Consider the following 27,066-nt stretch of genomic DNA (forward strand, 5'->3'; position numbering starts at 1 on the left):
AAAAAAAGAATGGAACCTTGCCATTTGCAACAACATGGATAGAGCTAGAGAGTATAATGCTAAGTGAAATAAGTCAGTGAAAGACAAATACCATATGATTTTACCCATGTTGAATTTAAGAAGCAAAACAAATGAAAATGGGGAAAAAGAGAGCAAAACCAAGAAACAGACTCTTAATTATAGAGAATAAACTGAGGGTTGCTGGAGGAGAGGTATTTGTATATATTGTGGAAGGATCACAAAAAGTCTAATTAATGTCCATCACTGCTACATAATTCAAATTATTTAGATGAAATAGACCAGTCGTTAAAAAGTACAAATTATGGGACACCTGAGTGGCTTAGTGGTTGAACATCTGCCTTTGGCTCAGGGCGTGATCCTGGGGTCCTGGGATCGAGTCCTGCATCGGGCTCCCCACAGGGAGTGTGGGGACTCCTCTGCCTGTGTGTCTGCCTCTTTGTGTGTCTCTCATGAATAAATAAATCTTTTAAAAAATAAAAATAATACAAGAAATAAATAGGTAATGGGGATTAAGAAGGGCACTTGTGATGAGCACTAGGTATTAAGAGCAAGTGATGAATCACTAAATTCTTCACCTGAAACTAATTCTTTAAAAAATTATTTAATCAAAAAACTATGTATCGATCACATGCAAAGGGCTATGAAAAGTATAAGACCTGGCTCTTATTCCCTTAATATACTAGTTAAGAATATAAAGCACAAACACTGTGTATAAATAGTAGCAAAAGTAAAGTGTCAGGGATCCCTGGGTGGCTCAGTGGTTTAGCTCCTGCCCCTGGCCCAAGGCGTGATCCTGGAGACCCAGGATCAAGTCCCACATCAGCCTCTTTGCATGGAGCCTGCCTCTCCCTCTATCTCTGTGTCTCTCATGAATAAATAAAATCTTAAAAAAAAAAAGTAAAGTATCCATTTATAGCTATAACTAGAGACTTCACAAAATTGAAAGGGTCTAACAGACCTGATGCAATCTACTGTGATTTCCAAAGAGAGGTCACTTTCAGCTATTAGGAAAAATCCATGGAATAGAGATCAGACCTCAGCCCTTAACAGATGGTAATTTTAATCTGGGGGATTCTTTCAGGGAAAGAATATAATATGAGAAAATACTTACATTAAGGCTCTCTCTCCTTATAAAGAAGGAGGGAATCTCACATTTGGGCTGAAAGAATAATGACAGATTGATAAGGAGGGAAGAGTTTTCAACATCGGGAAGGTATTGGGCAAGATCTGCTCATCTTACAAATATAGCAGTCCCCCCTTATCCACGGGGGACACATTCCAAGACCCCCCAGTGGATGCCCACAACTGTAGAAAGTACCAGAACCCTATAGATACTAGTCTTTTTCCTGTACGTGGTGAAGTTTATAAAATAGGCTCAGTAAAAGATTAACACCAATAATTAATAAAATGGAACAATTATAACAATTAGACTGTAATAGAAGTTGTGTGAAGGTGGTCTCTCGTTCTATCAAAATATGTTATTGTACTGGACTCACCCTCTGGGGATGATGTGAGATGACCCTGTGCCTTCAGGATGAGCTGGAGAGATGAATGATACAGGCCTTGTGATGGAGCATCAGGGAGCATCAGGCTGTGGTGACCTCCTGATAATAGGTCAGAGGAGGATCACTGCTTCCGGGTTACCACTGACTTTGGGTGCCTGAAACCCCAGATGGGGGTGGAAGATTGTGACCCTGCCATGCATGTTCTTATAAGCATGTCTTTTGTGTACTAATGTTCACAAATTTTTCGAGTAGGAGGAGAATTGCCCCAGCAGTTCTGAAGTCTTACCTATGTTCAACTTTAGTAGATTCTGTGGTTTTCTAAAAGATGCTCTATCAGTTTAGGATATACAAGAATTACCGTTCGCTTCCTATCTTTGCCACCACTCGGTATTTACAACTTTTAAAATTTTGGTCATTCTGGTGGGTGTGTGGTATTTTATGATAGTATTTTGCATTTCCCTGATGACTTGTTTGAGCACCTGCTCAAATAGATATTTTCATTTAGATATTTTTTGAATTGTGCCTTCAAGTATCTTGTCCATTTTTGCAAATGGGTTTATGGCTTTCTTATTGATTTGTAGGAGTTATTCTAAACACAAGCCTTTTATTGGATACGTTTATAAGTTTTTTCCCTTCTCTGTGGCTAGCATTTTCACTATCTTAATAGCATCCTTTGATGAACACAAGTTTTTAATCTTGACTAAGTAAGTTATCCATCCCTTTTCCATTATGGTTAGTGCCTTTCGTGTCTTCATAAATATTTGCCTACCCTAGAAGCTGTGATAGAGTTACAGTTAAGGACCTTGATACATATCTTGCTCTCTGTGTCCACACCCTTTCATAACTTGGCTTTGCTGTTCCATCAAGAGGTGGCGAACTGGACTCCCATCTCTTAAGTCTGTGACATCCTTGCCTTTTTCTGACCAAATTCAGAAACAATGCTGTGCAACTTCTCAGTCTAGCACTTAGGCTGTTTGCAGCTTCTGCTTTTGCCATCGTGCCAGTCCCAGTGTAAATTGGGATAAACTCTAGAAAACTAATAAAACCCTTTATTTACTGGAGAATTAGATGCCACGTGGAGCAGAATGGAGGCATCCCAACTGACAGCATGCCAGGCATTTAAGTGATGCCAGTTTAGAGCTTCCAGCCCCTGTCAAGTCATCCAATGACTGCAGACTCAGGAATGACCCTAGGCAAGGCCAGAAGGAACTCCCAACCAGATTAGTCTTATTTTAAGCCATTTAAGTTTTAGAGAGGTTAGTGATGATACAGCAATAAGTACCATTTACAATAGGAAAAATCAAACACCTACAAATAAATCTAAAGATGTGCTACACCTTCACACAGAAAACTTAAAATATTAATGAAGGAAATTAAAGGCTATCTCAGTGGGCAGCCTGGATGGCTCAGCAGTTTAGCATTGCCTTTGGCCCAGGGCATGATCCTGGAGACCCGGGATCGAGTCCCACGTCAGTCTCCCTGCATGGAGCCTGCTTCTCCATCTGTCTGTGTCTCTGCTTCTCTCTCTCTCTCTCTCTCCATCTATCATGAATAAATAAAGAAAATCTTTAAATAAATAAAATAAAATAATTTTTTAAATTCTAAAAAAAAATAAAAATAAAGGCTATCTCCGTAAGACTGTATACCATGTTCATGAATCAGAAGGTTCAAAATCTCAGATTCTCTATTGATGGAAATTGATAGGCTAACTCTGCAGTTTATGTGGAAGTACAAAGAGCTAAGTATAAGACAAACAACCTTCTTGAACACAGGTCAGCAAACTATAGCCCATAGGTCATATCTGGCCCACTCCCTGTTTTTGTCAATAAAGGTTTTTTTTTGGAACATAGTCATCATATTTGTTTATGCATATTATGCATATTTATGCATATTTTTGTACTGCAACATAGTTAAAATGGTTGCAACAGAGAATAGTTTGCAAATCTTTACTCCTTGCCCTTCACAGAAATAGCCTTCCAAGTTTGTACATGAAGAACAATAACAAAGTCTAAACAACAGAGTTAGACTTCCAGCCAGTAAGACTTGTTAAAAAATTCAAGAGTATATGGCTTAAGAATAGAAAAACAGACCACTGGAATATAATAGAGAATCTGATAACAGACCCATATGTACATGGGTACATATGTGTATGTATGGTCATCATACAGTTTATAGCAAAGGTGCTATTATAACGCAGTGGGAAAAGAATGTTTTCGATAAATTGTGTTGAATCAAATATTTGCATAGGGGAGAAAAAGGATTCCTTCTAAGCTGTCATCTCTTTCTTGTCCCGTATTGTTACTTTTCTTACTCTCCTTTCTTGTGTTCATCTATCAACCAAGTGTTTTTTGTTCTTCGGGTTTTCCCTCTAATGGTTTTTACCGTTATAGTATCATAGTTAACACATTCTTCCATTGTGCCTTGCGAGTCACGAGTGACAGCCTGGGTTCTTCATCAGGACCCCTGCTATCCTGGCAGGAAATAAACAGTTCAACACCAGGAGACCAGAAATCTGTTTACATTTTTATCCTCCCAGGTGCTGCTGCTTGGTTGTCTAGCCTCTCCTCCTGCACGTGTTAAATGCTAGAGTGGCAGTGTCCCGAGGGAAGCTGCACACAGATCGTTGGGTGCCCTTCTCTACAGTCCCCTTCCCTCCAGCATACCTTTGGTGACCCTGTTTTCCCAGCTCAGTGACGCTGTGGGTCCCCCCCCAGGTCACTGCTGTCTGCCTGCCTGAGCAGCTAGCAAAGCTTTGGGTAAGCAAGGCCCCAGAGCTAAGCCTGGGGTCTGTGCAGGGCTCCCTGTCTGCTGGAAGACCGCATTCTGCTTCTGTGGGTGTCCTTGGAGGGCTGGCGCTCTACGGGCTGCTCCCTCATGCCCAGAAGCCGAACCTCTCCAGTTCCCTTTTAACCTTTACTTGAGCCTTGACTAAAGAAACAATGATGACCGATTGGATGTGAACGGGGGGACATTCTGTACACCAAGTACTGTGTCTTATGCACGCTGGCTACAATCGTGTGGACCTGTGCTGTTCAGGCCAGTATACGCAGCCATGAGACTATTGACTTGGGGCTTGTTTTTTTTAACAGAGTAAAAACATAAAAAACATAATTTGTTGAATAAGGCTCCCAAAATGTTCTATCACTGGGCATAGACTGGAAAAAATTTTATTTAGTAACAATAAGCCTTTAGATATTCAATTATTTTCTTCTAATTTATTAGTACACGTGGACAAATTGGACTGGATTAGGGAGGAGGATTAGGTGTATAAACGTTTTAACATTCTGTGTGAGTAAATACGAGCACATGCATCCTACAATAGATTTCAGCCGAATGCTGCTGATATAAAGAAATCCGCTGGATAGCTTTTGACAGTGGCTGCCAGCGGCTCATCTCACTAGGGAAAGCTTAACGTGTTTCTTCAGAGATGCTGTCAAGCAAAAGCCTAAGGGCCTGTACAGTCTAAGGGACTGGAATAAAAGCAACATAAGGTCAAAGAGTTGTTTTGAAATAACAGAGACGTCTAATTCGCATTCTTTGCATGTACGACGTTAAGCTACAGTTGAGTGTTTTAAATGCCTAGTTGTACTGAGATATTTTCAGTGAATATGCTTAATGGAGCTAGTTTTTCTTAAAGTCTTAATGATTTCATATATATGTTTTATGTTTATCACACACATAAGGAACTAGGAAGTAAAAAGAATACATAATATCAAACTGTTAAAACCTAATTTCTTCACCTGGAGGCCCTTTTCTTCATTCTGCTAGGACATTCCATGACTCCAACATTTTTTCCCCCAACTAAACTACAATGCTCTCATTTTTTATTTGACTAAAGAAAAAAATACCTTAAATAAATACCCAATATTAGGAATAGCCCCTGGATAAGGGAAAAAAAACACGCGTGGCATCTATATCCAATATTCTTTGGAGATAACATGTTTGTCATTCATTAACTTTCCAAAAAGAATAGAAGTAAAAACAAGATTTAAAATGGATTTTGGTTTCTGTTTCACTAATTAAAATTGACACCAGTCTTCTGAGAATTACACTTCTGATAAGCAAACAGACCTGGTTAATTTTAAGTTGCCTTTATTAAATTGCACTTCCAGAGGGAAAGCACATCTTTCATTTCCCCATCTTACATTAGACAAAGGTCAGGTATGCGTTGTGAAGATTTCCAATAAAATCTGCAGAATGAAGAGTTCTCCTTACTGAAATGGAGCACAAGTCCCTAGAAGAGCAGACTGTTGTGTTTTTGTGAGCACACCACCACACTGTGCACATGTCATCCTGCTCTGGTTTGTTGCCTACAAATAATTAGGCTTGAGTGGAGTGGAGATTGAAGGCTCTGCCTAGAACCAATCCCAGAACTTCAAGTTAACTTTTAAAGTGACCTTATACACACAGGCTGTTATGTTACCAATTTCACTGTGCGTTATATAAATGTTATGTTAAAATTTACGGTTACTTCTTTCCTTAGTGGTTAGACAACTGTAAGAGGACATTTGGTGCCAAAGGAGACCTGTATAGGATAAACACAGATGCACAGGTAAGTGTCCTCTTCTTAGTTCTGCTCTGTTTCTGTGACAGGTAAAACCATGCATGTGTTCCAGTGTCCCTACTTGATAATCCTAGGAATGAAATTTATAACACTTTTCATTTTTGTTATCAGAACAATCTTCGTCAAAGGTTCAGTGAAATATTGGCTTAGTAATGAAAAATTCACTTTAATAAAAATGAACGACCAGCTTGTGACTGAAGCTTAATAACATTCAGGAGATAAGCCTGATGGCTATCTGGACAGGCCAAGTTAGACTCTACTTGCATCTGCCTCTTCGAAAAATTAGACTGGTCAGGAAAGCAAACTTCACAGTAATGTCATATCCATTCATGGTAGCCTTTCTAAAGGCGAAATGCTGATTGGATAAACTAACTTTTTTATAGTATAAAAAGTCAATGAAAATAAGGGCAATGTTTTCTTAGGGAAAAGTACATAAGACACTACATGAGGGTAAATCAAGCCCTACAAATTATTCTAATAGGAATACAGCTTCATACACAGAAGACGCAGTCATCAATTAACTTCTGCATTGACATCAGAATTCCAATCTTTTCCAACATTGGTTGCACTGTTCTGGATTTCTAGTCCTGTAAAAGTTATAGCATGATAATAAAAATGTGAAGTTTTTTAAACTGAAATGTTGAGAAAATAATAGTATGCATTTCACATTCCTTATCTCTGTCCTTACAGCTGTGTCTAATAGATGCTTAGTATCCCCATTTTGCAGATGAGGAAGCTGAGGCTCAGAGAAGCCAATGTATCTAAAACCAGTAAGAAAAGAGAATTAAGATTCAAACCAGGCAGGCTGACTCCAAATCCTCCACTGTGTAACAAGGAAATGGTCAAATCACCTGTGTAAAGAAAGAAACAAGGGAAAATAAGGAATTGACCCTAACCTAGAATTGGAGCCTGTGGGTTTTATCTTTGCCACCATTTAACTGCATGGCTTGAGTATATAATATAAACTCCCTTTTTTCCTACATAAATTAGGTGATTAGACTAAGTGATTTCTTATAGCCCTCTGCCTTGAAGAAGATGAGTTCCATCTCCAAGAGTCTAGGTCAGTTAATACAGCTCAAGGCTTTCTCCTAAGTGAAAACTGAAAATGGTACATTTAAGAATTTCATTTATATCTTCTCTCTCCTTTTATATTCAGCTCCTTGAGATGGGAGACACTGGTTACACAACCTTACTAGTTCTGTCCCTGTGTACCAGAATTCTTTTGCATAATTTTTAAATAAGTGAAAAAATATATATACCTGCTAATTTCAATATACTTAAAAATCAAGAATTTTAAGCCTGCAAAGTTGGCGCATATTCCTGGTAATTGAGAGCTACACAATTACTTACCTCCTATAATTGTGATCATAAACTTTAAAAAATAGTATGATAAAGATTTATTTATTTGAGGGAGAGAGAGAGAGAGCAAGGGAGGGGCAGAGGGAGGAGGAGACTCTTAAGCAGAGTCCCCACAGAGCTTGGAGCCTAACGCCAGGCTCGATCTCACAACCCTGAGATTATGACGTGAGCCAATCAGGAGTCAGACAGTAACCCGCCTGAGCCACCCAGATGCCCGTATCATGATTTCTTTTCCATTACATCCCAAAGTAGAAGCTGTAAGTGTATGCATATAGAGCCAGTTCCATTATTCATGCTAATAGAAGTGAGAAAATGTATTTGGAACTCAAATGGTTGTTCATTTCCATATAAAACTGAAGTAGAACCTCAAATGTAGATATGCTAATATGTTTAACATTGGATTATGCTCAACTGATATTCACTGAATGACTATCCATGTAATTTATGGGAAGCGGTATGGAGCTAAAGTTCACCTTTGCTTAGCAAATCCCTTCTAAATTGATAGGAATAAATGTTATATAAACAGTCCTTCAGAGGACACTATTTAGAGAAGCAGACTTCAGAGGGACTTTTAGAAGCAATATTTACATTACAGCGATTGCTATTTTAATTAGAAATTATTCTTTCTCTAGAATGGACTAGAGACTAGGGCCAAGTTGCTATAAATATTTTAATGTAACAATTTTTAAATAGCAAAACATTTAGTTTATGGACTATGTATTTTACATACACACATCATTTCATTTGACTCAAACCTAGCTGGGTAACTTCTGAAGTTCACTAAGTTGCATTTTGGAATGCATTTTAAAACACACATCTGCTTTTGATAGCTTATGTTCTGACACTGCACCAATTATGGCAACATAGGACCTAATTAGTAAGGGTGGGAAGCCTAGACCACACCAAATATAATCCTCTGTTAAGTATTTATAAGATTATAAGCCAATTCTTTTCTAAAAACAGTAATTTATTTTTTATTTCTAATCAGAAATTTTCCACTTGTGGAAATTTTATGACATTTGCTTTAGTTCAGTTTTGTCCTGTGTAGCTTTCGCACAAAAAATAAATTACAGCCTAAATGTAATTTAGTTATTTGGCAAAGAGTTAACAACACCCCGGAGTGTTACTCTAAATGTATAAAAAGTTTTATTCTGGAAATATTAGATTTTTCTTTTAGATGCAATTAAGTGTTCTTCAGTTTGCCTGGGACATCTGTGACCCTAGTTAAAATGATTTCTTACACTAATTCTTGGTCTTTTTCTTCCTTTGTATTTTTTTGTGACCCGATCACCTTCTTGCTTAGCAAATGGAAATTCTAGCAGTAAGTGACCTGTCTTAATTTATAGACTTATCCATGTCAGACAAACTGATTTTCATTTGCCATTTGTGAGCTAGCAGTGTTTTGTCATGGACTATTGTAAAAGTGTGCTTCAGTTTTGCATAAGCCCTAATCCGTGAAATGTTGGTCCTCTAAAGAGGAGATTTTATGATATGTACGACTAGCAGTCACCTTTTTTATACATCTATAAACTAACCTCTTTTAAACTTAATTTTAAAAATCAAAGTGCATATGTTAATTTCATTGTTAATTTCAATGAGATTACAAGGTTTTGTGTTTTTTGTGTGTGTGTTTTTTTTAGAAAAATGAATTCATTTTTAGGTTGTAAGAGGTAATCCAGTTTGACTGCTTTATCAAACATTTGTTGATAAATGCAGTGAGATATACATCTCAATGGGGTGAAAGTATATGTATTTGTACATTTTTTTCATTATGAATTTTGAGTTAAAGTGAATCCTTTTTAAAGCATTCTATATATTGCCTGCTGAAAAATTCTAATGTGAAAATGTGCTTCTCACTAAATGAATTATGTAACCAACAGTCTTTAAATTTGTATTTTAATCCCAGTCTTCAAAAGCATCTTTCATCAGCTTCACACTATATTAACTTGCTTACTGGTGGAGAAATAAGTGCCAAGACAATTTTAACATAATTACTTATAAATTTGTATTGGAAATGTACTGTCTAATCAAACACCATGGACAGTGGCACCTGAATGTAATGCAGTGTTTACTTACTTCTAGGAACTGGAGCTCTGCCGAAGGTTATACAAACTGCATTTTCAGTTGCTGCTTCTCTTCCAAGCTTACTGCAAACTGATCAGCCAAGTAAATACAATAAAAAATGAAGCAGAGGTAAATACTCGGTTCTAATAGGAATCTGATTCTAGAATACTAAAATATCATAAATGTGTTCTTGTAGGAGAGCTGATGTCAAAAGTCACTTAATAGGGAATCTTGTTGTTCAGAATTGTCTTTTTAGAAACACTGCGCTATTTCAAGACCTGTCAGTAAATAAAACAGCACATAGCCAGCGGTCTTGACAGGCTCAAGACCTTACAGGTCACAGCAGCAACAACAGACCATCTGTAACCAGAAGTCAAGGAAAGCACATCAGCTGAATAAAGACACAGTTAAATTATGAAATTCCCCCCCTAACATCTCGTCCATATATTTTTGTAGTTCTACTAACGTACATAAGAATCAACAGGTCAAAAACTCTTTGAATGTTGGAAATCATGTAATGTATAGGTTCAAAGGCAGGGACTTTAGTCTTTTATCCCTCCCCTTGTCAGAGCTGGTCCTGAAACAGGAAATGCTTTCACTTTTGTTAAATGGTTAAATCAATTTTAAAAATACATACTGGTTTATATAAAATACGTTGGATAAGTAATCTTTTAAAATGTACTTTTCCTTTGATGTTAAAAAAAATTCACAACTTCCCCCCCATAACAGTAAATGATTTTTACTATCCAAGGTGCAACATGGATCACGTTAAAACCAGTATAAACATTGGTTATGACCAGTTTTATTACATCTATCATAACATTTCCCAACATGGGACTCAAACTCACGACCCCAAGATGGAGAGTCACATGCTCCACCAACTGAGCCGGCCAGGCGCTCCTATATCCTTGTACTTTATCAAGAGTATTTGAAGACTACTCTTTGGTAGCCTACCAATCAAGAACTTGAAATATTAACTGCCTTTAAACCACTAAGTTTAACATTTGCAAATCTTTAAGAGAAATGATGCCTATCATCAGATATATCTTTACCGCCAATTAAATGCCCTTTTTGTTACTTAATATACAAATAGATCCTCCTTTCAAGGTATACTGATTTGTTTTAGGTCATCAACATGTCTGAGGAACTTGCCCAACTGGAAAATATCCTCAAAGAAGCAGAGTCGGCTTCAGAAAATGAAGAAATTGACATCTCCAAAGCCGCACAAACTACTATAGAAACTGCCATTCATTCTTTAATTGAAACCTTGAAAAATAAGGAATTTATATCTGCTGTAGCACAAGTAAAAGCTTTCAGGTAAAATGTGAAGGGATTTCCTATCTCTAAACCTAGATTGGGATTTTACAATGACTGGGTTTGGGCTTTCAATTTAATGTTTCAGTATGTCTTTATGAAAGTATGACTTTGATATTTTCTACAGTTATCACTGAAATGACACCAATTTTAGGTGTCAGGCTTCGTTAATCTGAGTAATACATTTGCTCAAATATCAAAACAGACCTTCAATGATTCACAAGGAAATTTTGCTATAGGTATTAATTTAAAATGTACTTACTTTTAATAATTGTTCGATTGAGTGTCAGGACTTAAAAATATTGTGTATTTCAGGTCTCTCTGGCCCAATGATATCTTTGGCAGTTGTGAAGATGACCCCGTGCAGACGCTGTTACACATATATTTCCATCATCAGACACTGGGCCAGACGGGAAGCTTTGCAGTGATAGGCTCTGACCTGGACATGTCAGAAGCCAACTACAAACTGATGGAACTTAATCTAGAAATAAGAGAGTCTCTACGCATAGTGCAATCATACCAGCTTTTAGCACGGGCCAAACCAATTGGAAATTTGGTGAGCACTGGATTCTGAGAAACTTCAGGCATTTAGGGAAGATGACGAAGAACATTAACGGGCACCTTTTATAAACCCTTGCAGTTCACTGATAACATTTCCTGGCAGCATCCAGAACCAGAGTGTAACTAATGCCAAGCTTTTATCAAGATAAAGAACGGCAAAACCCAAGATCTGAAGAAAAGAAATCTAACGGCTGCCAGTACCTCCCACAATTAACTGTATGAAGAAGGAATTTTTAAATTACTTAACCCATGTGAAAAAGAAAAGGGCTAAAAGTGATGCATACAAATACATTACTTTCTGGAGAAAGAAGAGAATTCCAAGACTGTTTGCAATAATGGCCTCTAATACTGAGACGTTGGAAAGCAGGTGACATGAGGCTAAAATCCAGGCTCGTTCATTTTAGCTGAAGACCTGCCAAGCTGCCTAGATTTCCAGCAGCCAGAAGCATACTCTACAGCTGACGCTTAATCATCTACATGAAGAACCTTCAGTCGGATAGATATACACAGACTTATTTGCAAAAAAGAAAAAAAACAAAAAAAACATTGGATTTTTTTTTTTTCCCAACACGTGGGATAAGGGCGTGGGTATTTCTGTTTTTTAGTCTGTATAAGGGATTATGTGTGTGTGAGCGGGGATGTGTGAGTATGTGATAGTCCTATTTTCAAGGTATGGATGTTTGGTGATAACATGTCAGAGCATGCCTAAAAGAGCACTGCAAGATTATTTTTGAAGAAATTTTATTTTATTAGATCTAACTCTTCATAGTGTGTAAATGTTAGAACACTTTAATAATATTTTAAAGCTGGGCTTTCCCGGTATTTTGAAAAGAAATAATATATCTGTTAATGTTATTGGAATGCTGCTCAGTTCTCTGATCAGTGCTTACGTTACGATTGTTGATAACTAACCAAAGTAGATGCCTGCAGAGACTTTAAAATGTAAAATAAAGATGTATGCTGCCCGTCAGCTATTCTCATTAGAAAAGTTAACTTATTTTACTCCATAATTATTACAGAAACTGTATAGATGAAAACCAGTATTGTACATTCGTGCAATGCACTGTTCTACAAGAATAGGTATACAAAGCTAAAGAAAAGATCGTGGTCACTGATGGTAGGATACCATGACTTGCGGGCTCCGAAGTCCGCAGAATTCAAGAAGAGAGATGCAAACACATTTTTATATGTTTCATTCAGGACTCACGTGTTTCACCCAAAAGGAACCTGGGGCTATGGGGGAAAATGAAAGGAAGCCTGAAGACCGACTACCAAAACACGCAATATACTCACTCCTGTCTCAGCCTGTAGCATAACAATGAACTGGATTCTCTGTCCTTTTTTAAATAGCATTTTGTAAAAGAAATGAATGTAGTCCCACAATTCCTCTGATTTGAAAGGAACACCTTGTATTTTTTATAGGCATCTCTTATCCACTGTGACTTTTAAACTGGGCTCTGTGATTCCAGAGTTTAGAATGTAGAAATGAAATGCTTAGCTTTGCCTTTTCTTGGGGGTGTGGACCCTGCCAGAAATGTAATTATGCTCAAGTGCATTAATTGAAGGCACTGTGCACGCCGTTGGACTGCTGACTATAGTTATGTTACCTGTAAAATTCCATAACTGGTCACAGCACATTCATAATCACTGTATTTTTTGACCCTGATAAAAAAAAAAAAAAAAAAAAAAACAATTATTTTGATGGTGTTCTGGTACTGTAAATGGTGTCCTTTAAATTATTTAATAACTTTTGGGTGTGGGGCAGGAAGAGCGGGATGGTGTCCAGAGACACCCCACACTTTACATCCTACCTTACCATCCCCCTATTTTCTCACCCTCCTTATATCCTTTTTGTTAAAATAAAGAAGCATTGTAGCTGTTGATTTGTGTTGTATTTTAAGGATGAATGATTATAGTGTGCATCATGTAGTGACTTTTCTTTTTTTTTTTTGTCATGTAGTGACTTTTCAAATATTGCCCTCGTTCTTAAACATAACTCTCCCCAAAAGAACAAAGTTGAGAACAAATTAGATTGACTAATTACCCAAACCATACCTTTGAACAGTTGAAATTTCCTCTTCTTGTTTATGTAGCTAAGTTGATTAACAAGATGAATGCACCTACAGAAAGCAAAATGCAAATATAAAGTCATTAGGGTTGTCCTTTTGCAATTGAGTTTTCCCAAAACCTACACTAGTTCGCTCCTCTGAATCCAACGTTTGCATTTAACAAAGTATATCAAATGCTTAGTTTATTAAATACCCTACGTAGTTCTACACAGAGCCGTTTGTGCTCACGTAGGCCTCTTTCTTTTGCCCACGAGGTTGATCATTTTTTAAATAGCTTGTGGGACACCCAGTGGCTCAGTGGTTGGCTCAGGGCGTGACCCAGGGGTCCGGGGATGGAGTCCCGCATCGGGCTCCCCGCAGGGAGCCTGCTTCTCCCTCTGCCTGGGTCTCTGCCTCTCTGTCTCTCAAGAGTAAATAAATTAAAATCTTAAGCAAATAAATAGTAAGCTTGTAAAATAACACCCAGAGAAGAGATCTGGCTTTTTCTTTTACACAATTTAGAAAATATTTCCTTTCAGTGATATAGAGGGTGTGGTACAACCTACCATAAGTTTAAGAAATAAACACTCTTTTGGAACAAACTCACCAAAGCCAGTAAGCTTTCCTCATTTGGGTCCCGGAGAACTGCTCCTACACCATGCCTCATAATCTAAATAAAAAGAAATACTAGAATCAATGTAATCATAATTGCACTTCATGGCATTTAAAAAATTTTTTCCAAGTAATCCACTGTCACCTTAGCAAATGCAGGATATAAAGAACCCAAGAGGGGCCCCTGGGTGGCTCAGGGGTTGAGCGCCTGCCTTCTGCCAGGTCTTGATCCCTGGATCGAGTCCCCACCACCACCACCCGCAGGGGGTCTGCTCCTCCCTCTGCCTGTGTCCTGGCCTCTGTGGGTCTCTCCTGAACAAATAAAAGAATCACTTGATACCCAGAGGTAACAGTGTTCTGGGGTATTTCCTTCTAGTCAAAGTCTCTCTTGCTAAACATACATATGTTATACATGGGGCAGCCCCAGTGGCCCAGCGGTTTAGCGCCGCCTGCAGCCCCGGGCGTGATCCTGGAGACCCGGGATCGAGGCCCACGTTGGGCTCCCTGCATGGAGCCTGCTTCTCCCTCTGCCTGTCTCTCATGAATAAATGAATAAAATCTTAAAAAAAAAAAAAATACATGGGAGATATATATAAAATTTCCTTTGTAGTTTGACAGTGCTAATTGCTAGGATGTTGCCACAACTTTTAACATAAGATGTTTTTGGGCCACTTAGTGTGTAATGAACAAAGTAAAACCTGTTTTGATGCTGGCTTCCCTCGGCTGTAAAACCGCTCAGCTACTCTCTCAGCAGTCGTAGTGACAAGCTCTCATGTTTAAAGAATGACTGACACCCAAGTTCATAGACTCAGGGGTCCCTACAGGTGTTTCTCTTGTTCCCTCACTCGCTCCACCAGTGTTTAGGGCGTGGGCTTGCGTGCCACCTGAGTCGAGTTTCCTTTCCCTGCCCCTACCCTCAACCAAACCAGTAGGAACAGGTGTTAGAACATCACCTTCGCCCACGCCCCGAGTTGTCGTTCATCTCTGGCCCCACGACCATTTGATCTTTGCAAGTCTCCATACTGGTTTACAGGTGTCCACTGTGATTATTTCCTCTTAAAGGTCAATCTGTTGGCATCCCACTGCAGCTTTAAAACCTTTCAGTGAATTCCGAGGACAAAGACCAGTCCTCCCAGTTTCACTCGCCGTCACGCCCACCCCTGTCCCTCGCATTTTCTACTACTGTAGTTTCCTTCCGGTTTGCTCTACCACTGAGCCTTTGCACATGCTACCTTGGTCTGAAAAGTTCCTCCTCCTCCTCCTAATTCAACTTACCCAAACTTCAGGTTAGCCCACATGTTATTTTTCAGGCAAACCTTCTGACCTCAGGTTTAGACTTGATCCCCTATTACAAGCACCTACGTACGTAGCCTGTATTAATATTACGTGACAAACTCCCAAGTTTTTAAATGCAGAAAATACTGGCCATCTACTCACTACACTGGAAGCTCCATAAGGGTAGAGGCCACATCTGTGTTTTTCCTCGAAGCATGAGGCTGACTCAAGTGATAGCTTCCACACCTCCACCAGCAGCACCCCGGGGTGCTTGTTAAAATGTCTCACTCCCAGATGGTGATTCAGAAGAGCGAGGGGCCCCGGAATCTTTTTACAAGCACCTTCCTTGGTTCATGTGGATGCAGAGAGGATTTCCCCTTGCTCTAAGGGGTCTAGAGACCTCAAACTCACTTTAAAAAAATGTAAGGAATAAAACAACCTAAAGATTTATTTATTCATAGAGACAGAGAGAGGCAGAGGGAGAAACGGGCTCCGTGCAGGGAGCCCAACGTGGGACTCGATCCAGGGACCCCAGGATCACTCCCCGGGCTGAAGGCAGCGCTAAACCGCTGGGCCACCGGGGCTGCCCCCTTACATTTTCTAGGCCCATGCATCCAAGAGTTTACCGGACAGCTCCGTATACTACCCTTGCCTCCAAGGTCGTAAGGGTTAACCTTAAGGGGCAGATTAGACAAGGAGCCATACTTAACACCTGGCTTGTTACTGAGTTTCTGTAACCTTTAAATCAATAACCCTCAACCATCATTAAAATCTTGAGGCTCTAGACAAAATGCCATCCCCAAGCAGGGGGGGCTCCCCTCCCCTCCCCTATGGGTGCAGGGCCTTAGTCTCTTGGGAATCGAGGAAGCTAGCAGGCACAGCTAGGAAAATTCCCAGGTTAGTTCGCAGCTGCAGAACTGCACAAAAACCCAGCCTAAGCAGGTTAACTAACTTGAGAGCTTTACGTTTAGGAGGCCGATTTGAGGTACCACCTGAAGGCCAGGTGATTCAGTTAGCAGCTCAGAGAAGGTGCCCTAAGCCAGTCCCCACCTCGACCCTCTGATTGTGATCAACCAGGCCGTGCAGTTCACAGCCTCCAGCCCAGCTGCCAGCCACTTGGGGGCAACCAGACCCCAAAGCCCAAGCTCACATACCCTGCTCTGCCTCCACTACCCACCCCCAAGAGTGCTTGCTACTTAATGGTCACGTGGCTTCTCATTCACTATCTGGCTCATAGCCCCATGTAAGCAGAAAACCTCACACGTGGGAGGCCCGTTCACAGTGATAGACCCAGGCTGTTAGCGTAAGAGCAGCTCTCCTGAACCTAAAGAAAGGTCATGCAATTTGTCCATTGTTCTTGCAGTACTTTTATTTGAAGGCTTTGTCAAAACTACAGCCTTTCATGAAGTATTCTGAGAAGGGAGAGGCAGAAAGGAGGAACATGGGAGAAAGCTAACGTGTCTGCTCTACTAGCTCACGTTCAGGTTTTTTTTTTTTTTTTTAAACATTCATTTAAATGATATATTTGAAGCTGAAAGTGCTGTCACAGGATAGGCGTTTGCCTTTGCATCTCCCACACAAATCTTGACGATGGGGCCTTTTGGGGTCAACGTGGCGGAGTTTTACTGCGCAGGAGCATCTAGTCTGTTTACAGCTCTGCAAAACCAAAGTGAGAAGCACATAAACCCGTGGGGACGTCCTCAAAGTTCTAGTCCAGATACTTACCGATGATGCACGCTAAGCAAGGCCCTGTGCTACTCAATCCTGTTCCACCTGCACCCCTTCCGGCAAGGACAGGGTAGGAACAGAGGGTGCTTAAAAAGCCAGGTAGTCGTGCTCCCATGTGGCACAGGATTCAGACTTGTGTTGTGAAAAAACTTTACAAGGATCTAAAAGGAAAGCGCTTTCTGCACTTGAAGGGTGGAGAAGAAACAAGCAGGGGAGAGGAGTGGGACCAGGAGCGAGCTGCGGATCCAGCCGGGCCTCCGTGGCTGACCTTGTCCCCCAGCCCCCCACACCTGCTGCAAGTGACCTTAAACACGGAAAGCAAAGCAGCAACCACTGAGCCAAGAGCAGAGGGGTTAAGGCATCCCACTTTCGAACCTGACCCTACGCCGCCCTCAGTAAGGGACTCCAGCAGTTTCCCCTCCTTGGGCCCTCTCTCCCCACCCTGGGCTGCGAGGCTTCCAGCATCACTTTGAGGGAGGTGCACGGATCCGGCTGTGTCAGTAGACGTGCAAGGGCTGTGCGCCCACAGGCTAGTGGCCTCTGTCCCCAGGTCATCAAAGCCCCTCAAGCACCGAGCGGGGCTCGGTTGGTAGTTAGCCAGCAGGCTTTGCTCGTTAGCCCCGTAAAGCCGGCCAGCTTAAATTCACCTTAAAGCCAACCTTCCTCCCTTTGCGAGCACCCTTGGGAGACCAACTGTCACACTCCGGGCTCATACTAAGCATTTGGGCAAAATAGGCGACCTCATGCCCCAGAGAAGTATCCCGGGTTTGACTTGCTTTCTCCCATTAGACAGAGGACCAGCTAAGGCAAACTCCTTCCACGTCGCAGGGAGAGGCAGCGGGGTCTCAGGAGGTTAACAGGACCAAGGTGTGCAAGGATAGGAGGGGACAAGACCCCTAGGCCCAGCTTCCCCACAGCAAAGCAGAGGCTCGGTGTCACGGGGAACCCCGCCTCCCCGAGGATGCATTCAACAAAGGCCACCCAAACCCTCTCCCAGCTACCCCCCTTCAAACACAACACGAGGATGACTTACTTGGCAGGTGATATCCTCCACCCGGTAAGGGTTATAAGACTTCTGGCAAGTTCTGCAGAACTGCTTGAAATAAACCTGTTAGAAGAGAGGGAAACTGTTAGAGCTTGGGACGCCTGGGTGGCTCAGCCGCTGGGCGGCTGCCTGGGCCAGGATGGGATCCCGCAGTCCTGGGGTCGAGTCCCGCATCGGGCTCCCTGCATGGAGCCTGCTTCTCCCTCGGCCTCTCTGTGTGGGTCTCATGGATAAACAGGTCTTTAAAAGGCAAAAAAAAAAAAAAAGTGAAGCAAAACCCCTCCGGACACTTAGGTCGGGAAGGTGCCAATTCCACGGGGTCTCTTACCTTGTTGGTGCCCTGCACGCACCACACGTAGGCACTTTCCCATCGGATGTTGCAGTCCTTGCAGTGGTAGTAGCCGTACTTCTGCTCTAAGAACTGGACAAGACAAGACACGGGGGTTTGGCTCCTGGGACCCCGCAGTCCCCTTCATCTCACAGGCTGGGAGGGATCCATCTGCTACTTCGATTGGCCGCTTCGTTCCAGCTCCTGGAGAAAAGCGGGCTCGAGGCCCAGCTCGCCCCTGCGGTCCTTGGGGCCGGTCACGGGGACCCGGGGGACCCGGTGGCTCAGCCGGGCGAGCGCAGAGGCCGGGAGGAGCCCGGAGAGTGGAGGTTCGGACTCGCTTCCCGCGGCGCTGGGGCGGCCTCCAAACAGTGCGGGGAGCCCGGGAGGCCGAGGAGCCCGAATCCACGTTTCACGCGGACGGACAGACGGACGGACGGACGGACACACCGGCTTCTGGCGGCCCCGACTCCCTCCTCCGTCGTTCCCCCCCCACCCCGCGGCCCCCGCAGGGCAGACCCCGCAGGGCAGACCCCGCAGGAGGCCCTCGGCGCCAGCAGCGCCGCCCCCACCCCCCCCACCCCCCCCCTGCACGGGGCTGCAGGGGCTGCAGGGGCTGCCAGAGGCGGCGTCGCGGGTCTGGGCGAGGGTCAGCACCCGGGGCGCGGGGCGCAGGGCTCCGGCCACACGGAACTCAGAGGCGACGGGCAGCCGGAGGCCACCGACCCGCCCCCGGGTCCCCGCCGTGGGGCCGCGAGACGCCCGCCCCCGCCCCCGCCCCCGGCTGTGTGGCGGCCGCGGCGTTCACCCGGCGGGCGGCGCAGGGCTGCGGAAGGAAGGAAGGCGGCCGTGGGGGGGGGGGGGAGGGGAGGGAGGAGGGGAGGGGAGGAGGGGAGGGGAGGAGGGCAGGGGAGGGCACCCCCTAGAGCACAGCCCCCGCGGGGAGGGGGGAGGGGGGAGGGGGGAGGGCCGCCCCCGCAGGGGGAGGGGGAGGGGAAGGGGAAGGCCCCCCCAGCAGAGCCCCGCGGGGGCAGGGGCGCGCCGCGGGGCTCACCTGGAAGCGCGGCCGCTCGGTGGCGGGCTCGGGGCTCCGCGGCGACGACCTGGGGCCCTCGGCGTCCGGGTCCGCCTGGCCTGCCCCGGCCTCCTCTGCGGGCCGCGGGGGCGCCTTCCTCGCCGAGCGCCCCTCCCCCTCCCCCTCCCCGTCCTCGTCGTCGTCCCCGTCCCCGTCCTCCGCGCCGCCGGGCCGGTGCGGGCAGGTGGACAGGCGGCGGGAGGCCACGGCCGAGTACACGGCGGCGGTGCGCGGGGGCCGCGGGGGGCGCGGGGGGCGGCCCTGCTCGGGCTGCGCGGACGGCGACGGGGACGGCGACGGGGACGGCGACGGGGACGGCGAGGCGGCCCCCGCCCCCCCCAGGCCGGGCCCGGCCGGGACCCCGGGGTCGCGGGCCCCGCGCGGCAGGCGGCTCCGCCCGAGCGAGCACTGCACCGACGCGTCGCGGCGCGGGTTCACCTGCACGGCCGCGTCCCTGCTGCCGGCGCCGCGCGGCCGCGGGCTCACCTGCGACAGGAGGGCCACGAGCTGCGCCCGCTGGTAGCCGTCGAGGCCCGCGGCGGCCGGGAGCTGCCCGCAGCCGGGGAAGGACGGGGACGGGGACGCGCGCGGGGCGCACGCCGGGTACCCGCGGCCCCCCATCCGCCACCCGCCACCCACCACCCGCCACCCGCCGCGCATCCCGGGCCGAGGCCGCCCCCGACGCCGCCCCAAATACCCCGGGGCCCGGGCGGGAGCCGATTGGCGGGGACGCCCGCCCGCCCGCCGGCCGCAGGGGCCCCCAGCCCCGGGCAATCTCCGCGATTGGCCCGCCAGGTGCTCCCCAGGTGCAACCCGGGTGCCCCCAGGTGCTCCGCAGACCCGGGGCGCGCCGGGGGAGGGGGAGGGGGGGAGGGGGGAGGGGCCGGCGCCGCCGGGAAGCCCCACGCGGGCAGCGAGGCGCTGCGGAGACTCGCGGAGCCGCTTCGGGGCTGGTGCCCGCGAGCTCGGACTCTAGTTCAGGGATCCCGGAGCCGCCCCGGAAGGCGACCCTTGGCGCCCGGCGGAACCCGGGAGGGCCCTGGGCTAAAGGTTTTCTCCCCGGGAGCGCGGCCTCCCCTCCCCCACCCACCGCCTCCCCACTCCCTCCCCCACCCACCGCCTCCCCACCCCTCCCCCACCCCCACCCCCAGTGAATAGCAGGAGCTAATGGCGTCTATTGTTCTCCTCGGAGGTGGAGAGCACTACAAATTTTCCTAACCAAATTATCCCTCCAAAAGATCATTGATTTGCAGTGTGTCTACCTAAATCCAGAAACCAAGTCAGCCCCCAGCTGAGAAGAAAATGCCTCCTTCCCCAGAAAAATGTTAGCGGTCCATTACTAATAGATACCAGATATACATTAAGGTTGGTGGTTTTTGTTTTTTTTTTTTTCTGATTGGATATTTTATTTGACAATAAAATACTGTATTTCGTTGGTTAACTGTGTTGGGAGTTTTTCAATACAGCTCAGAATTCAACACTGTCAGGTATTCATAAATTGAGCAAGCACTTTTTTTACGACAATTACATTAAACTCAATTTTGCTTTACAAAAAAAAAAAAGCTTGTTTTTACTCATATGAGCTAGTGCACCAAAATTCTACATTTCCAAGACCCTGTTTTCTAAGAGTTCACAGGTCTGAAGCAGTCCTAGAAATCGGTGATGGTAAAAACCAAAGAGCACATTTAACATGTTCAGGCTCCACAATGAACCATCCCAGGTGCAAGTTATAGAATGAGATTGATTTGTAATTTGTGAAAACGCTTGGTTGATACACCAGTGCACCCTTACACTGGGAAGATCACAACTGTGACACGTAGGATAAGGTGAACCATTTGTCATCCTTTACGTAAACCAGATTCACTACCACAGAACATAAACACGTAGCAATATCTCAGCCAGACAGAAGCTGCTCCGTATCTCCGCGTTCAGAGGGAAGTCTGAGTGGTTTCCATCATGATGAAATTATCGGCTTTCACCGTGCCGTAGGAAGTATCTGCCATTTCCTCTTCTTTTAGTTTCTTATAAGAAATATCTGTATCTTCGTCTTCATCTAGAGGATCTCGCTTGTGCAGTATCTCACTACCGTACACTTTATATATTAAAACCAAAATCCCTGCTTCTGCAGACTGGAAGAGGGCATAAAGCAAGGGAAACATGTACATACTCCCTATTAGCCTCGGTGGAAAGGCCAGCTTCAGAATGGCAGTACAGAGCTGCACATTCTGACTCCCCGTTTCCAGGCACACAGTCCTCTTGCAGTTGGGTGGGAGACGGAAGAGAGTAGCCAAGCCGTAGCCGGAGGCGTAGCCTGCCAAAGGCATAAAAATTGCTATCACGTAAACACTTGCAGGAATACTGGCCAGCAGTTCAGGTCCTAACATAGTGCCAGTCATTATGAAAAGGACCACCAGCGTCACTAGCAGAGACCACAGGGAAACCTGGTAATAGAAAATGGATAGACCGTCAGAAGTAGGAGAGCTGAAAGGGAATTGAGGCCAGCGAATCCTAGGCTCTCAGAAGAAGAGGCCCATCTGGTCTCCCCTCGCACACAACGAAGAAGATCCTTGCCATAAGCAGTCTTTGACAGAGAACTTCTGCGGATGGGATGGGTACGTCACCTCTTCAGGAGTCCAGGCTGGGCTGGACAGTTCTAATTGTTTGGAGGCCTGTCCTTACGTCTAGTGGCAGTCTGCCTTCCCTAACAACTAGCCATTATCTCGGATAGACCCCCAGAAGCAGCACAGGCCAGACTCCTGTTTAAAAAACAGAAAGGAAAGGGCGCTCCCTGCATTGGGCCTGTTTCTCCCTCTGCCTCTCTCTCTCTCTCTCTCTCTCTCTCTCTCTGTGTCTCTATGAATAAATAAAATCTTAAAAAAAGAAAAAAAAAAGAAAGAAAGGAAGAAGGAAGGGGCACCTGGGTGGCTCAGTCCGTTGTGCATCTAACTCTTGATTGCAGTTCAGATCATGATCTCAGGGATCGAGGCCTACAGTGGCACCTGCTTGGGCCTCTCCCTCTCCCTCTCCCTCTCCCTCTCCCTCTGCCCCGCCCCCCTTTTCTCTCCAAACAAACAAACAACAGGGGGGGGGAAGGCTACTCTTCTTCAGGCTGATGGTCTCCAGACTTTCACATATCTCTGTGGTGGGAGTCTGACTGTTGTGAACATGTGTTCAATTTATGAATGTACTTCCTAAAAAACAGAATGGGGCCCAACACCCCAGGTGCACAAATGAACATTACCTTCCCTGAACAGGACCCCCACATTTTCCATAAGAAATTAGTTCTGGTTTTATGGATGAGATAAAAAGCTATTAAAAATGTATGAAACTTACTATGTGATATTTTCAGACTTCACAATACTTTGTATCAGAAATAGCAATATTGAAACAATGACCAACTCTTAGATTATGTGAGTGAAAAGTGTGATCAGAGGATGTGAGGAATTCTTTGCAATTCTGAACACCCTCTTTTTCATCTGTTCATGAGAAACCTACCATTTATAAAATCTCTAATGATGCGTAGGAATTCTGACATTCAATAGATGGATTTTAGATAGAGCACAACTGACTCTTACAAGACATTGCATCATCTTGATGTCTGACAGGTACGTCTCACTCATTCAAGTAAGACAAACTGAAAATGGTAATGTGGAAACCTAAAAATTCCTCTCCTACTTCTCCTTCAGATTAGTTGTTAGCTAGTTTTTTTTTCTGTTTTGTCTCGTCTTTTTTTAATGGGAGTGGGGGTGTGGGTGGGGAGGTGTCTGAAGGAAGCCAGAGATCCAGAAGAACAATTTAAGTGTTGCTTCTGGTTTGCTGGATATCTAGGGGAAACCCCTTTGGAGTCTGTGGGATTGGCATATACTTTATACTCTTTGAGAAATGACTTAAAAGTTATCTGGGCTGGTCAAAAGTCTGCTAGAGGGTGCCGAAATTATTACGTAAAGTCCTCATGCTGTAGCTGGTGCAATGGGCAGAAACCAAACAAAGCATTATAAATCAAAACCCTTTTTAGGTACTCTACACCCAACTAAGGGCTTGAACTCATGACCCGGAAATCAAGAGTTGCATGCTCTACTTGACTAAGCCAGCCAGCCCCCACCCCACCCCCCGGAAGCTTTTCTTATATTAAAATATCTGTCCACATCAAAAGCTTTGACAGGAAATCTGATTCTTTATTGTAAAAATAATGGCCCCAAAGTTTCTTTTGAACAATTTTAAATCATTTGGTGATTTGGGGGTGAACATCGACATTGAATAAATCATCTTAAAGTGTTTGCAGATGTGTCAGAAAGCATACTTTATGAGTGTTCTGGTTAAGGAGTAGGAATAGGTTCACCTTAAATTCAAAGTTACCCAATCTTACCAGTTATCTACTACTTAAAAATACTTAATCTGTTTTTAGCATGGGAATAGCTTATTTGATTGACTTTCTCTTAGAATTCCTACGGTCTTATAGTATTAGCTTAATAGTATTAGCTTAATGATTAAGCTTAGTAAGTTCTGTTTTTTTTTTAAATTTTTATTCATTTATGATAGTCACACAGAGAGAGAGAGAGGCAGAGACATAGGCAGAGAGGGGAGAAGCAGGCTCCATGCACCGGGAGCCCGACGTGGGATTCGATCCTGGGTCTCCAGGATCACGCCCTGGGCCAAAGGCAGGCGCCAAACCGCTGCGCCACCCAGGGATCCCAAGCTTAGTAAGTTCTTAATGCATTTCAAGATGATTGGCAGGTATATTATACATATATGTATATTTATATGCACATATACATTTATTACATCCAAAATACATGTTTATTATAGAGTACAGTTTTGTAGTCAAAATTGGATATATGTGTATAAAAGAACTCTTAATTTTTCATATTAATAAAAGTTAGCTCCCCTGAATAATCAGATTTTAGATTTATTATTTATCTAAAATTTATTTAATTAATCTAAGTAAAACACAAAAGATTACGTCTTCTTAAATCTACACAATTGAAACATTGGAGAAATCCATTTCACTTATCAAATGAATTTGCCTGTGCATTAGCAGTGATTACTTATGTATTTTGTCTGAATAACTTCCTAAAATAAGAGTCCTATTCGTGGTTTACTCTTATTACTGTTTTGGAGTTTTCAAAGACAGCTTAGTTGACAATTCTTTAAATTTTTTTTTTTCTCCAGTCAACTATTACAAATTCTCTACTCCTCAACAAGCACCAATTTAAAAAAAATAATCATAAAGCAATACTGGAAATAGTGCACGAAAGAACAGGAATTCTCAGCCTTTCACTAGCTTTAGAAACCACATGCAATACTGCAATGGGGAAGGAAAAGGAAACACCAATTTAGGAATGGTAATACATTCTGCATTATTTATCCAGGGCCCAATCTTATTTTGTGCTTTAGAGCCAATATTTTATGTATTCTATTGCCTTAATGTGATTTTTCAATTGCTTTTGGTCTGATTAGTGTCCACTTATTTTTAGAAAGTTAATAAAACATTTTAAAGGAAACTTCTACAGAGTTTCTCAAAGTTGGAGTTCCACTTTTTAAAACCATAGTAATGCATTTCTAAAACACAGGACAAATTCAATTCATATAATTTTTTTCACCTGCTCTGATTTTTAGTAATGCACCAGCAAATTTGCTGGTGGAAAATACGTCACCGATTGACAGCACTGTCATCTCTTTCCCCTGTGATGGGTTTCCTCCCCTGAATACGAATAGTTCTCCTGGGCTATTTTTCACTAAGCCGTGTCTTAATTAAAGCTATGAGTTTTTGAAATTCCGAAAGATAAAGGTCATCCTTGCGACACAAACTTTTTTTTTTCAAGTTTACCCACGCAAAGGCGGCCGAGTTTCCTTCCTTCTCTCCCTTTCCCACACTTCTTAGCATTTCAGCAAGGGGTCGGAGGCCAAGGGCTCTCTAAAGAGGTGAAAGTCCACAGAAGGAAGAGTGAGCTCACCTTCACGATGTAGTCCGCCACCCGCTGGTACCGGTACCGAATGAAGACGCCCAGGCCGATGGGGATGAGAGTGCTGCAGAGGGTCAGGGTCACGGCCCCCAGCGGGAGTAGCTGCACCAGGGGGGTGTCAATCCAAGCCCGGCTGTAGACCCACAGGCACAGGGGCATCAAGACTAGGGCCAGAAGCGTGGAGGAGATGGTCATGATGATGCTGCAGAAAAGGGGACGCACAGAACTCAGAGCGGGCCGCGCGCCCCGGGGCCCCCGCACGTCGGGCGGAGGAGAGAGAAAGAGGCCGGAGGCCGCAGGCCGCGGCTTGGAGCGCGCGCGGGCCCGGCGCATCCCGGGAGGTGGGTGCCCAGAGAGCTGCACCCGTGCGCCCCACTGGAGCACGAACCCGGGGGTGCGGCGGGGGCATCTGAGGGCTGTTGGCCGCAGCCCGGACGATGCCGAGGGCGACGAGCAGCGGGTCTTCGTTTTCAGTCCTCCCAGGCGCGCACCTGCACAGGCTGCCGAGCTCCGCTCGCGGGCCCAAGTCCACCGCAGCTGCCCGGTGGCCTTTGCGCTGCGGGGGGCGGTCGGGGGCCGCCGCGGCGCTGGGTCCCCCTCCCCGCCTTCGCCCCAGCCCGGGCGCGCCCGCGGAGCCCGTACCTGAGGTTCATGTCGCCGTCCACCAGCAGGGCCATGAGGTTGGAGAGGCTGCCGCCGGGGCAGCAGCCGCACAGCAGCAGGGCCACGGCGGCCACCTCGTCGAGCGCGCAGGCCCGCGCCAGCAGGAAGGCGAGCAGCGGCAGGAGGCCGAACTGGCACAGCGCGGCGAGCAGCGCGCCCACGGGCCGGCGGACGTGCTGGGCGAAGCGGCCCGCGTCCACCGTGCAGCCCAGGCCCAGCATCGTGATGCACAGGGCGGCGCCCACGAACACGTTCAGCCCGTGGCTCAGCGGCGTGTCCCAGAACGGGGTCTGCGGGTGCGCCCAGGGCTGCGGGAACCGCGCGGGGCCGAGGGTGGCCGCGCCGCCGGCGGGGGGCGCAGGGGGGGGCGCGGGGCTGGGCGCGGGGCTGGGCGCCCCCTGGGTGGGCGCGGGCGCGGGCGCGCCGGGGAGCAGCGTGGCGTTGGCGGGGCCGTCCATGGCGCTTCTGCGGGTCTGCGCGTCCGCCCGTCCGTCCGTCCGTCCGCCCGCCCGCCCGCCCGTCCCGGCGCGGGCTGCGCGGCGCTGACGTCTGGGCGGCGGGGGGTCCCGGGAGCGCAGCCCCCTCCCCCGCGGGAGCCCCGTGGCCGCGCCCCCCGCGCCCCGCAGGCCCCGCCCCGCCGCCCGGGCCCGCCTTTCCAGCCGCAGTGAGTGGTTCTGCGCGAGTGTAGCCGCGGGCGGAACAAAGACCTGACAAAGGACGAGGAGGCGAGCGACGCGGGTGCCCCTTCCCTGGTGACACGCGGGGACCCGCGCGCGGGGGCGCGGGGGCGCGGGGGCCGCTCCTCTAGGCGCGCACCCACCGCCCGCGCTCCCCGCCCGGCGGACACACTAGCCCGGCTTCAATGTGACAGCACAATTTTTTTTAATGATTTTTGTTTTTTTTTTTTAGTTTTAAGTAAAATGAATAACGAGCTACGAGTT

The 27,066-nt window shown here is 45.7% G+C and overlaps 3 protein-coding genes across 17 annotated transcripts in view; 1 reads left to right on the forward strand and 2 right to left on the reverse strand.

Moving 5' to 3' along the window:
* FRYL (FRY like transcription coactivator) overlaps window positions 1-13,271 on the forward strand; it is a 253,042-nt gene extending 239,771 nt beyond the window's left edge. For 6 of the 15 annotated variants that reach the window (XM_026016535.2, XM_026016539.2, XM_072749041.1 and 3 more), the window contains 5 exons: window positions 6,010-6,078; window positions 8,753-8,770; window positions 9,532-9,642; window positions 10,640-10,830; window positions 11,143-13,271. In XM_026016535.2, the coding sequence (XP_025872320.2) occupies window positions 6,010-6,078; window positions 8,753-8,770; window positions 9,532-9,642; window positions 10,640-10,830; window positions 11,143-11,401 (648 nt within the window). In that variant the 3' untranslated portion in view covers window positions 11,402-13,271. Of the gene's footprint in view, window positions 1-6,009; window positions 6,083-8,752; window positions 8,771-9,514; window positions 9,643-10,639; window positions 10,831-11,142 lie in introns of all 15 variants that reach the window. The other 9 variants (XR_011999897.1, XR_011999900.1, XR_011999898.1 and 6 more) reach the window with 2 other exon arrangements.
* A 3,424-nt stretch (window positions 13,272-16,695) lies between these two features.
* ZAR1 (zygote arrest 1) lies at window positions 16,696-20,120 on the reverse strand. Its single transcript, XM_072745045.1, has 5 exons — window positions 19,479-20,120; window positions 19,147-19,250; window positions 18,425-18,566; window positions 18,085-18,159; window positions 16,696-16,979 (listed from the first exon to the last, which is right to left on the reverse strand). Exons 1-5 carry the CDS (start codon window positions 20,118-20,120, stop codon window positions 16,836-16,838), a joined length of 1,107 nt encoding a protein of 368 aa, XP_072601146.1. The 3' UTR covers window positions 16,696-16,835.
* A 745-nt stretch (window positions 20,121-20,865) lies between these two features.
* On the reverse strand, window positions 20,866-26,677 carry SLC10A4 (solute carrier family 10 member 4). The gene is made up of 3 exons (XM_026016555.2): window positions 26,105-26,677; window positions 25,454-25,664; window positions 20,866-21,940 (listed from the first exon to the last, which is right to left on the reverse strand). Exons 1-3 carry the CDS (start codon window positions 26,581-26,583, stop codon window positions 21,428-21,430), a joined length of 1,203 nt encoding a protein of 400 aa, XP_025872340.2. The 5' UTR covers window positions 26,584-26,677; the 3' UTR covers window positions 20,866-21,427.
* Between the last annotated feature and the right edge of the window lie 389 nt (window positions 26,678-27,066).

Source organism: Vulpes vulpes, chromosome 2, assembly GCF_048418805.1.
Source record: "Vulpes vulpes isolate BD-2025 chromosome 2, VulVul3, whole genome shotgun sequence".
In the NCBI taxonomy this organism is placed as follows: domain Eukaryota; kingdom Metazoa; phylum Chordata; class Mammalia; order Carnivora; family Canidae; genus Vulpes; species Vulpes vulpes.